Source organism: Oncorhynchus keta, chromosome 19, assembly GCF_023373465.1.
Source record: "Oncorhynchus keta strain PuntledgeMale-10-30-2019 chromosome 19, Oket_V2, whole genome shotgun sequence".
Lineage (NCBI taxonomy): Eukaryota > Metazoa > Chordata > Actinopteri > Salmoniformes > Salmonidae > Oncorhynchus > Oncorhynchus keta.
In genome coordinates, this window is record NC_068439.1 from 46672112 (window position 1) to 46685386 (window position 13275).

Sequence of the window (13275 nt, forward strand, 5' to 3'; positions counted from 1 at the left end):
CAAAACACACATTAGGAAACCACTGCGAAATTGACTATTATAGTTCCGACTTACTTACTTACTTACTCACACACACACACACACACACACACACACACACACACACACACACACACACACACACACACACACACACACACACACACACACACACACACACACACACACACACACACACACACACACACACACACACACAGCAGGGAGATTTGACCTAGCCGCAATTGGATGGGATAGTCAGAGACAGACAGTGGCTTCTCAGGCTTATAGAGGAAAAGTAATTTCATGCTTGATTGTTTATGAAATATACAAACACAGAAGTTGATTTCAGAGAAACCCTGGGAATTCCATTATATGATCTGTGTGTGTCTGATTGTTGGGGTGTGTGGGTGTACAGGTGTCCTGCTAGTGTTTTTGAACTGAAACAGATGTTTGTGTGTCTAATTGCACCTCATGGGACACTGTGCCCAACCTGTTCAGTAGACAGTAATGAATAGCAAAATGAAAGTTGATCAATGTTTACTGTATGCCTTACTCACTATCTGACACTGAAAAACTATAAACCATCCTAAAATTGTTACTGAAATCTATACTGTGCTCCACTGTGATTTCTAGAAAAAGCACACCAACAAAAATGGATTTGGAAGATTCAAGATTAAGACTATGCTTTTATGACAGACACATGGTAAAACATTTTTTCAGAGCTTTATCTTCTTTGAACTTTCACTGGGGGTTATAAAAGATTCACAAGCAGAGAGAAACCTGATTTCCTGGATGAGATGAAACATTTATATCCCAACCTTTGACAACCATAAAACTACAACATACAGTAAATCCGACAATTACATGCACGCACACGCCACCAAATTGTAGAGTGACAGACCGGGGAATTGACCCACTGTGTCTGTTTCTACAATGCCAACAAAATAGCCCAGCAGTGTGTGTGTGTGTGTGCTGCTGTAGTGCTTTGTTTACTTACCTTCCTTCCCCATCATGTACAGTAATGAAGTCCTCTGTAAACATATGGGGAGGTGTACTGGGGCTGAAATGAATGGCCTAAGGTGATCTAGCGGTCTAAGCCACCTCCCCTGATGCCAGTGTTTCCCCAAGCATTTTTCTTCAGAAGCGGTGGCAAAGGTAGTATTTGTTGGGGTTAGAACGACTGTATGAAGGTCACTTCCGGTGACTTTTTAATAGGACAATCTACTCCAAAATGCATGAAAATGATTATGTTGACACCATCAGAAAAATACTGCAACAGATGAGACCACCTGCCTCGTAGGGAGGTGAGGGGCAAGTGTTGGTTGTGTGCTCGTGGCTCTCATTTTCCACCACTGCTCATTCGGTTTTTCCACAAATAAACAGTACCAGTCAAAAGTTTGAACACACCTACTCATTCAAGGGTTTTTATTTATTTGTATTATGTAGAATAATAGTGAAGACATATCAAAACTATGAAATAACACATATGGTATCATGTAGTAACCAAAAAAGTGTTAAACAAATCAAAATATATTTTATATTTGAGATTCTTCAAATAGCCACCCTTTGCCTTGATGACAGCTTTGCACACTCTTGGCATTCTCTCAATCAGCTTCCTGAGGAATGTAAAGCACCCTAACACCATCACACCTTCACCTCAAAGCTTCACACATGCAGAGATCATCCTAGGCAGTTGGACTCATCAGACCAAAGGACAGATTTCCACCGGTCTAATGTCTATTGCTCGTGTTTCTTTGCTCAAGCAAGTCTCTTCTTATTATTGTTATCCTTTAGTAGTGGTTTCTTTGCAGCAATTCGACCATGAAGGCCTGATTCACGCAGTCTCTGAACAGTTGACGTTGAGATGTGTCTGTTACTTGAACTCTGGTAACTCTAATAAACTTATCCTCTGCAGCAGAGGTAACTTTGGGTCTTCCTTTCCTGTGGCGGTCCTCAGTTTCATCATAGCGCTTGATGGTTTTTGCGACTGCACTTGAAGAAACGTTCAAACTTCTTGAAATGTTCCACATTGACTGACCTTCATGTCTTAAAGTAATGATGGACTGTCATTTCTCTTTGCTTATTTAAGCTGTTCTTGCCATAATATGGACTTGGTATTTTACCAATTAGGGCAATCTTCTAACACATAGAGGAAAGAAATTATGCAAATGAACTTTTAACAAGGCACACCCGAAATGCATTTGTAGTGACGACCTCCTGAAGCTGGTTGAGAGACTGCCAAGAGTGAGCAAAGGTGTCATCAAGGCAAAGGGTGGTAGCCTAGTGGTGAGAGCGTTGGACTTGTTACCGAAAGGTTGCAAGATCGAATCCCCGAGCTGACAAGGTAAAAATCTGTCGTTCTCCCCCTGAACAACGCAATTAACCCACTGTTCCTTGGCCATCATCAAAAATAAGAATTTGTTCTTAACTGACTTGTCTAGTTAAAAAAAAAAACATTTAAATATATTTTGATTTGTTTAACACTTTTTTGGTTACTAAACTTTGTAAAAATCCAAATAACTTCACAAATCTTCATTGTAAAGGGTTTAAACACCATTTCCCATGCTTCTTCAATGAATCATAAACTAATAATGAACATGCACCCGTGGAACGGTCGTTAAGACACTAACAGCTTACAGACGGTAGGCAACTAAGCTCACAGTTATGAAAACGTAGGACACTAAAGAGGCCTTTCTACTGACTGAAAAACACCAAAAGAAAGATGCCCAGGGTCCCTGCTCATCTGCATGAATGTGCCTTAGGCATTCTGCAAGGAGGCATGCAGATGTTGCCAGGGTAATAAATTGCAATGTCCATACTGTGAGATGCATAAGACAGCGCTACAGGACGGACAGTTGGTTGTCCTCGCAGTGGCAGACCACATGTAACACCTGCACAGGATCGGTACATCTGAACATCACAGCTGGTTGACAGGTACAGGATGGCAACAACAACTGCCGAGTTACACCAGGAATGCACAATCCCTCAATCAGTGCTCAGACTGTCCGCAATAGGCTGAGAAAGGCTGGACTGAGGGCTTGTAGATCTCTTGTAAGGCAGGTCCTCACCAGACATCACCGGCAACAATGTCGCCTATGGGCACAAACCCACCGTCGTTGGACCAGACAGGAATGGCAAAAAGTGCTCTTCACTGACGAGTCGCGGTTTTGTCTCACCAGGGGTGATGGTCGGATTCACGTTTATTATCGAAGGAATCAGCGTTCCACTGAGGCCTGTACTCTGGTGGAACGCTTTGGAGGTGGAGGATCCGTCATGGTCTGGGGCGGTGTGTCACAGCATCATCGGACTGAGCTTGTCGTCATTGCAGGCAATCTCAACGCTGTGCGTTACAGGGAAGACATCCTCCTTCCTTATAAGGTACCCGTCCTGCAGGCCCATCCTGACATGACCCTCCAGCATGACAATGCCAACAGCCATACTGCTCGTCTGTACGTAATTTCCTGCAAGGAATGTCAGTGTTCTGCCATGGCCAGCGAAGAGTCCGGATCTCAATCCCATTGAGCACGTCTGGGACCTGTTGGATCGGAGGGTGAGGGCTAGGGCCATTCCCACCAGAAATGTCCAGGAACTTGCAGGTGCCTTGGTGGACGAGTGGGGTAACATCTCACAGCAAGAACTGTCAAATCTGGTGCAGTCCATGAGGAAGAGATGCACTGCAGCATTTAATGCAGCTGGTGGCCACTCCAGATACTGACTGTTACTTTTGATTTTAACCCCCGCTTTGTTCAGGGACACATTATTCCAGTTCTGTTAGTCACATGTCTGTGGAACTTGTTCAGTTTATGTCTCAGTTGTTGAATATTGTTATGTTCATAGAAATATTTACACATCAAGTTTGCTGAAAGTAAACAGTTGACAGTGAGAGGACATTTCTTTTTTTTGCTGAGTTTACATGATTCCATGTGTTATTTCATAGTTTTGATGTCTTCACTATTATTCTACAATGTACAAAATAGTAAAAATAAAGAAAAACCCTTGAATGAGTGTGTCCAAACTTTTCACTGGTACTGCATGTTAAAACTTGTCATTGATCTTAAATGGTTTAGTGCAAGATTTTGATAATTAAGCCATTTTTCTACTTACCCAGTCAGATTAACTAATGGGTACCATTATTTATGTCTCTGTGTGCAGTTTGAAGGAAGTTGAAGGTAGTTTTGCGAGACACTGCTAACTAGCATTAGCACAATTTAATCATTGTGCTAATGCTAGTTCGTAATTGCGCCAACGCTAGTTAGAAACTTTCTTTAAACTGCACATAGAGACATAAAAATGGTATCCATGAGTTCATTTGACTCTGTAACTAGAAAAAGTGCTTAATTGCCAATCGCATTATTATATATAGAAATACATTTTTCTCCCCAATTTCGTGGTATCCACTTGTTTAGTAGCTACTATCTTGTCTCATTGCTACAACTCCCGTACAGGCTCGGGAGAGACGAAGGTTGAAAGTCATGCGTCCTCCGATACACAACCCAACCAAGCCGCACTGCTTGCATGCAACCCACAGCACGAATCCAACCCGGAAACCAGCCGCACCAATGTGTCAGAGGAAACACCGTGCACCTGGCAACCTTGGTTAGCGAGCACTGCGCCCAGCCCGCCACGCAAGTCGCTGGCGCGCGATGAGACAAGTATATCCCTACCGGCCAAACCCTCCCTAACCCGGATGACACTAGGCCAACTGTGCGTCGCCCCACGGACCTCCCGGTCGCGGCCGGTTATGACAGAGCCTGGGTGCAAACCCAGAGTCTCTGGTGGCACAGCTGGCGCTGCAGTACAGCGCCCTTACCCACTGCGCCACCCGGGAGGCCCCCAAATGTTATATATTATGACTATTTTGTCTTTGTGGTCAATCTTTGTGTACATATTTATTTTGGGGGGGGACAATCATGGTGCCAATAATTGCTTCTAAAACACCAGATGTATGTCCTTGAACTGATTGATAAAAAATAAAAATAAATTGCACACAGAAGAAGTTAAGGATAATTTAGTTGCTGACAACACTTTTTTAACTATGGTAAATACAACAGTATTTCATTTGCCCATTTCTCCAGTAGGTGGTTTCCACAACAAGAAAGCTTCTACTTCTATGTCAAAGATAATACAATAAATACACTATAGTAAATAGTACAGTGATATCAGAAATATCTGAAAAAAAAAACACAACAGTAAATACTGCAGTATATTACAGTCCATAAAAACACTACAATAAATACTCCAATCCGCAAAAACACTACATTAGTTACAATAATATGGACTACAGTTTGTTTTACAACAGTATTCATATTATAGCTCGTGGCAATATGTGACTTTTTGTGAGACCCAATTCACATAGAAGTATAAATATATCGTTATACTTGAAAGCAAGTCTAAGAAGCAGTAGATCTTTTCTATGTCCACTATTTATATGCTTCCCATTCTTAAGTTTTGTTTTTGTGTTTTTTACTTTCGGTTTTATACACCAGCTTCAAGCCTCTGCAACAATATTTTTGGTTATGGAAAATATATTTCACAGCGGTTTAGATGGTACAATGATTCTTATCACATAAACTGAAATGGTGGAGCAATTTCTGCATAGTGAAACTTTAACTGTAAATACTATGATATTCTACAGTTTACTAAAGTAAATGCTACAGTATTCACTGTAGTGTTTCTGCAGAATTTGGTCCGCCAAAACTACAGCCAATACAACAGTAAAGTCCACAAAAACACAAGTGAATACTATAGTATTTATACCAGAGTATACTATAGTATTTTCTCATATGGGTGGTGTCACTTGATCGATGGCTTTGTCAATTCATATATACAGTCATTGGTTTGTGCCCCCCCCCAGTATTGAAGTTGATTGTTGGTTTGTGTCCCCTCTAGGGTGGATTAGAGGTTTCAGTAGGATTTAACTATGGTTGAACTCACTCTGTGTTGGCCAGTTTAATGATGGCCTTGGCCAGCAGCATGGGCCACAGCTCTGATTGGTTGGTGGTGGCAGGAAGCAGCAGGTTGTTGTCCTCATCAAACGGCAACGCATCGTCCACCATGATCTTCCTCCAGCAACCCTGACAGAAGGGGGGGAAAAAAAGCGAACAGATGAGGGAACAATAGAGCGAGAGGAGGAGGGGAGAAAGAAGGCAAGGAAGAGAGAGCGACAGAAATTGGAAATTGACAGAGCACAGTGAGTTTCATTTACCAGCCCATTACAGTAACAATACTTTCCCTGTATCGTTCTTTATTCTTTAGATTTGATTAATAGGCTGGATATAATCTCATTTCCACTGACCAGGCAGTCAATGTTGAGACAACGGCAGAATATGGGGGTGTTGACTTCAATCGATTTTCTGTTTAAAACAAGAATGACTGGTCTGTACTAGCGCTGTGTAGGCATCTATTGTCCATTTGTCATGTAGGTACTGTATTTGATAGTAGCACCCTTGAGTATGATTCACACACACACCAGAGAGCATTACCAAAGTTATTAAATACAGATGGGAAGAGATGAAAAAGCAGTGAGCTGGGACTCACTCAGCACAAATGCCAAGTGAAAATCTTCCTAGGAACCCCATGTAATTTCTCATTCATATAGCTAACCTATTTAGCGATTGAAGATGGACATTCCTACTCCCACCATTCTATTTACCCTGCCTCTCGCCTTCTAGGAATCCATATGCTCTCTTCAACCCAGTGGCAGACAGGCAGCCCCTCAGTGTTCTCTATGTCCACTGGCTGTCTGTGGGAGTCACAGTGTTATACAGTGACAGGCAGCTTCAGTCTTTAGACGCACAATGTAATCTGACTGACTGATCACAGCTGTGCCTCCCTCTCTCTGTCTCACTGTCCCCCCCCATCCTAATCATCGCCCTGAGGAGCTGCTCAACCTTTCTGCAGATGAGACTGGACAGGGTGTGAAGGAGCTAACTTCATTAAGAGAGAGGGAGAGAGGGCAGAGGAGTATGTGAAAGAAAGGGCGGGAGAAAGGGGGGAAAAAGAGAGATAAACAAGGAGAGGGGGGGGAAAAGAGCGAAAGAGTGAGAGGGGACGAGAGAAAGAGAGAGCGAGAAAGAGACGGGAATAGAGAACGAAAGAGAGGGTATGGCGTATTATGTCTCCTTATCCATCTGTTAGCATGCTAGTTTTGGCACGGGAGCTGCTGCCTCCAATCTTGTCAGCCTGCCCAGTGAGTTTAACTGTTACATTCTCTCGTCCTCCTATGCTTCTATACATCAAAATCTCTTTGTTATCGTTGTGATTGATACGCTTATGTTCCAAAACATCGAAAATCCAACAATTTGATTTTAAAAAATGGAATATGCCTATCTTCACCAGCCGAGAACTGTAGACAAACAGAATACAAGTTGAGGAAATACTCCTGAAGACTATTTGCAAATACAGTCTCATAACTGTGAGCATCATCACAGAGCTAACACAGAGAAAACAAAGTGTGGTAGACTTACAGTGCCTTCAGAAAGTATTCAATATCCCTTGACTTATTCCACATTTTGTTGTGAATTCAAAATGGATACATTCTACACACAATGCCCCATAACGAGACAGTGAAAACATTTTTAGAACATTTTGCAAATGTATTGAAAATGAAATACAGAAATATCTCCAAGTTCACACACCCCTGAGTTATTACTTTGTAGAGGCACATTTCTGAGTAAGTGTCAAGAGCTTTGCACACCTGGATTGTACAACATTTGCCCATTATTATTTTCTAAATTCTTCAAGCTCTGTCAAATTGGTTATTGATCATTGCTAGACACCCATTTTCAGGTATTGCAATAGTTTCAGGTATTGCAAGAAGTTTTAAGTCAAAACTGTAACTTGACCACTCAGGAACATTCACTGTCTTCTTGGTAAGCAACTCCAGTTTAGATTTGGCCTTGTGTTTTAGGTTATTGCCCTGCTAAAAGGTGAATGAATTTCCCAGGTGTCTGGTGGAAAGCACACTGAACCCAATTTTTCTCTAGGGTTTTGCCTGTGCTTACAGTTGCTCAGATCTGTTTCTTTTTTATACTGAAAAACTCCCCAGCCCTCAATGACTACAAGCATAACCATAACATGATGCAACCACCACTGCACTGTGCTTGAAAAATATGGAAAGTGGTACTCAGTAATGTGTTTGATTTGCCCCAAAACATAACACTTTGTAGTCAGGACAAAAGTGAATTGCCTTGCCACATTTTTTGTAATATTACTTTAGTGCAGGGGTGGGCAATTCCAGTCCTCGAGGGCCTGATTGGTGAAATAGTTTTCCCCCAGCCCCAGCTAACACACCTGACTCCAATAATCACCTAATCATGATCTTCAGTTTAGAATGCAATTTGATTAATCAGCTGTGTTTGCTAGGGATGGAGAAAATGTGTGACGCCCTCGAAGGACTAAAGTTGTCCACCCCTGCTTTAGTGCCTTTTATTCTGTACAGGCTTCCTTCTTTTCACTGTCATTTAGGTTAGTATTGTGGACTAGGTACAAAATGTTGCTGATCCATCCTCAGTTCTCTCCCTATAACAGCCATTAAACTCAAACTGTTTTAATGTCACCATTGGCCTCAATGTGAAATCCTTAACCGGTTTCGTTCCTCTCTGGTAACTGAGTTAGGGTGGACGCCTGCATCTTTGTAGTGACTGGGTGTAATTGATATACCATCAAAAGTGTAATTAATAACTTCCCCACGCTCAAAGGGATATTCGATGTCTGCTTCTTTTTTTTTTTACCCAACTACCAATAGGTGCCCAAATTTGCAAGGCATTGGAAAACCTCCCTGGTCTTTGTGGTTGAATCTGTGTTTGAAATTCACTGCTCGTCTGAGGGACCTTACAGATCATTGCACTGTATATGTGGGGTACAGATGAGATGAGAGATGAGGTAGTCATTATTGCACACAGAGTGAGTCCATGCAACTTATTATGGGACCTGTTGTGCACATTGTTAGTCCTGAACTTATTTATGCTTGCCATAAAAAAAAGATGTATTATTGACTCAAGACATTTCAGCTTTTCATTTTTAATTCATTTGTAAAAAAAAATACATTATGGGGTATTGCGAATGACCAAAACATTTGCGATTTAATCCCTTTAAAATTCGAGCTGTAACACAACAAAATGTGGAAAAAGTCAAGGAGTTTGAATACTTTCTGGGGGCACTTTATCAGTGGAGGCTAGTGGGAGGAGCTATAGGAGGATGGTCTAATTGTAATGGCTGGAATGGAATCAATTCAACGGTATCAAACACATCAAACATATGGAAACCACATCTTTGACTCTGTTCCGTTATTCCATTCCAGCCACTACAATGAGCCTATCCTCCTATAGCTCCTCCCACCAGCCTCCACTGCAATCTATGTATCATCATACCTCATACCGACGACTGACATTGCTTTGGAATTACCCCACCATACAGGAAGACCCATAGCATGACTGAGTGCCACCGCCTTGCTGTCATAAAGGTGTCCCACAATGATATCCTGAGGCAGATGACTCCTGTTAAACCTTATTAATTCATCGGACTATTTGCAAAGCCTCCTCATATTAACACAGCAGCGAGACTGATTGATTCGTGCCTGACTGGATGTGGCTGGACTGCTTCTGCATCCTCCATCCTCTGTGCAGCCCTCTGAAATGAATGATGGATTGTCTTTATCTCCTAGGTGCACCGGTGGAAATGAGCTGACAATATGTTTGTGTTTTAGCAACCTCAGGGTATGAGAGACGTTCAGACATGATTTAACATGGTAAGAACATGAAGGTGAATGAAAACATTTGGAAGCTACAAATAGAGTCAAATTTACTGTATCTCGCAAAGTGGAAAACATTCCATGCTAATAACACGATACCCTATAGGACGGTGCAGGTTCACAGGAGCAGTTTCACAGTCCCAGATTAACGGACCCAGATTAAGCCTATATTCCTGGACTAAAAAGTGCCCTCAATCAAGACTGAGTCCAGGGGTACTGCAGGGGTAAACTGGGTCGGAGAAACTATGCCTATAATCTGTTTTGAATACCCCTATCACTCACCATCCAGTAGAGTTTGACCACGTACTTCCCATAGACGTTATAGAGAGGCATGTGGCCCTTGACCACCTTACACAGGGAGTAGATGTGTTCCCAAGGCTTCCAGACGTCAGACCCCTGCTCTACTGACGTCCCATTATAGATCTTCCACACTATGTAGATTTCACTCACTATCCACCTGAAGAGCTGGGAAGAGGGACATGATGGAAAAAACAAAACAATCAATTGATCAATGACTAAGTGACTTTAAATTAACCAAATCAATCACATAATCTAGGGTCCCTCCATTACTGTCCATCAGAAATCACTGTTAGATGACAACAGTATGATAAGCATTTATGAAAAGGTAAGTAAAGTAAAGTGTGTGGAGAGCGCTTACTTCACTGCAGAGCAGATGTTCATTGGCTGCGGTCAGGTCAAATGATGATTCGTTCTCCACTATTACCGGAGGCTAGTATAAAATGCATGAGATGTTTTTAACATGGGAACAAAACAATGGAAAAAGCGCATTTCTATGATGCATCAAACATCCCCTTTTCCCACTTCTAAAGTGATGGACGCCTGGGCTCTGTGCAGTCAACAATGTTCTGAAAGTTACTGAACTGCAAAATTAAACATTACACAGACACATTTTGTAAAGCAGCGTTGGGAAGTTTACAAGATTACCCTCTGAAAAACAGGTTAACCAAGTAAAATTGAAATATTCATGAAACTCAATCATTTTACTTTTCAAATATGCTTTGCAAAAAGACTCCACCATAGTTTATCCAGGATTCCTCAAGAGGACATGTTTGCAATGAATATTGGATTAGGGAGTTAAGATAAGAGACTCCAACAGACCACTAATCAAATACGAATTAAAAGACCACCGATCGTGAAGAGAGAGCCTTCAAGGGAGATTATATTTTTTCTTCTCTCTCACTCTCTCCCTCCATCCATGGAGAGCCCTTCCATTGTCATGGAAACCGTACATAACCCACACCTCAACATTTTCCGTCAATTACGGGGTTCTAGAATAGGATGGTGGAGAGTGGAAGGAAGAAACAGAACTGCTGTGCATAATTGGGTTTCCTTTTATACAGAATGAATGAAACGTTCTTCACATTGTTGAGCGGAAGACACAGCAAGCTTAATTACTCAGTGTTGCACAGGCAAACAGAGTTACTTTTTGTTAACAGCCATACATTTCTGCACACTACCTGATAAGATGGCCCTGAGTGGTCTGGCTATATATGGCACTCGGCTGAAATTTGTCATACACTGTACATGTAGCTTAGTATAGTGGAACATTCTGTTCTTGTGCAGTCTCTTTGCAGTGTCGACTTTAAGGCGGAAGTCTGTATGATGAAAAGGATATACTGAAGGCCCTGAGCAGTGGTGGAAAAAAGCACTCAAAATGTAACGAGTACTTTTGCGTGTCACGGAAAATGTATGAAGTAAAATGTACATTATTGTATTTAGGAATGTAGTGGAATAAATATAACAGTTGTCAAAAATATAAATAGTAAAGTACACATACCCCAAAAAACTACTTAAGAGGTACTTTAAAGTATTTTTACTTAAGTACTTTACACCACTGACCCTGAGTATATCTAGTACTGTGCATCCTCTGTGTCCTCTATGTTGGATGCAGACTGTGTGACGCACCATCCAAGACCATGTCCTGAAGAAGCACCCTTACCTTGGTGAGTATGTGCTCTGAAGGGCGCTTCCATGAGTGCACTTTCAGCAACAGAGGCAGCTCGACCTTTCCCTCTGGATCCTCAAAGAATGGCTGTGGACAAAGAGTGATAAATAAAAAAGTATACCAGTTCATTGAAGGACCAAAAAACTGACAACTGTGCCTATAGACTACGAAATAGTTGGGAAGAGATTCACGATATACCGATACCATGGCACATTGTTTATTAACTGATACGCTAAACGTCGGATTCAAAACATTACTATACAAAATTCTTGCAACCAATAGAATGTTATGTAGAGTTGAAGTCGAAAGTTTAAATACACCTTAGCCAAATACAATTAAACTCCTGACATTTAATCCAAGTAAAAATGCCCTGTTTTAGGTCAGTTAGGATAACCACTTTATTTTAAGAATGTGAAATGTCAGAATAATAGTAGAGCGAATGTTTTATTTCAGATTTGATTAATTTCATCACATTTCCAGTGGGTCAGAAGTTTACATACACTCAATTAGTATTTGGTAGCATTGCTTTTAAATTGTTTAACTTGGTCAACGTTACGGGTAGCCTTCCACAAGCTTCCCACAATAAGTTTGGTGAATTTTGGCACATTCCTCCTGACAGAGTTGGTGTAACTGAGTCAGGTTTGTAGGCCTCCTTGCTCACACACGCTTTTTCAGTTCTGCCCACAAAAATTCTATTGGATTGAGGTCAGGGATTTGTGATGGCCACTCCAATACCTTTACTTTGTTGTCCTTAAGCCATTTTGCCATAACTTTGGAAGTATGCCTGCGGTCATTGTCCATTTGGAAGACCCATTTGCGACCAAGCTTTAACTTCCTGACTGATGTCTTGAGATGTTGCTTCAATATCTACACATAATTGTACTTCCTCATGATGCCATCTATTTTGTGAAGTGCACCAGTTTCTCCTGAAGCAAAGCCCTCCCACAACATGATGCTGCCACCCCCCTGCATCACGGTTGGGATAGTGTTCTTCGGCTTGCAAGCATCCCCATTTTTCCTCCAAACATAATGATGGTCATTATGGCCAAACAGGTCTATTTTTGTTTCATCAGACCAGAGGACATTTCTCCAAAAACTACAATCTTTGTCCCCATGTGCAGTTGCAAACCGTAGTCTGGCTTTTTTATGGTGGTTTTGGAGCAGTTGCTTCTTCCTTGCTGAGCGGCCTGTCAGGTTATGTCGCTATAGGACTCGTTTTACTGTGGATATAGATATTTTTGTACCTGTTTCCTCCAGCATCGTCACAAGTTCCGTTGCTGTTGTTCTGGGGTTGGATTGCACTTTTCGCACCAAAGTACATTCATCTCTAGGAGACAGAACGTGTTTCCTTCCTGAGCGGTATGATGGCTGTGTGGTCCCATGATGTTCATACTTGTGTACTATTGTTTGCACAGATGAACATGGTACCTTCAGACGTTTGGAAATTGCTCCCAAGGATGAACCAGACTTGTGGAGGTCTACAATTTTTTTCCTGAGGTCTTGGCTGATTTCTTTTGATTTTCCCATGATGTCAAGCAAAGAGGCACTGAGTTTGAAGGTAGGCCTTGAAATAGAT

At 41.7% G+C, this 13275-nt stretch overlaps 1 protein-coding gene across 5 annotated transcripts in view; it reads right to left on the minus strand.

Annotated features, from left to right (window-relative positions):
* The window catches only part of LOC127909408 (androglobin-like), a 28599-nt gene that overhangs the window by 10551 nt on the left and 4773 nt on the right, over nucleotides 1–13275 (minus strand). For all 5 annotated transcript variants that reach the window (XM_052470672.1, XM_052470671.1, XM_052470673.1 and 2 more), the window contains 4 exons: nucleotides 11694–11786; nucleotides 10392–10463; nucleotides 10016–10198; nucleotides 5917–6056 (listed from right to left, as the gene is read on the minus strand). In XM_052470672.1, the coding sequence (XP_052326632.1) occupies nucleotides 5917–6056; nucleotides 10016–10198; nucleotides 10392–10463; nucleotides 11694–11786 (488 nt within the window). The remainder of the gene's footprint in view (nucleotides 1–5916; nucleotides 6057–10015; nucleotides 10199–10391; nucleotides 10464–11693; nucleotides 11787–13275) is intronic.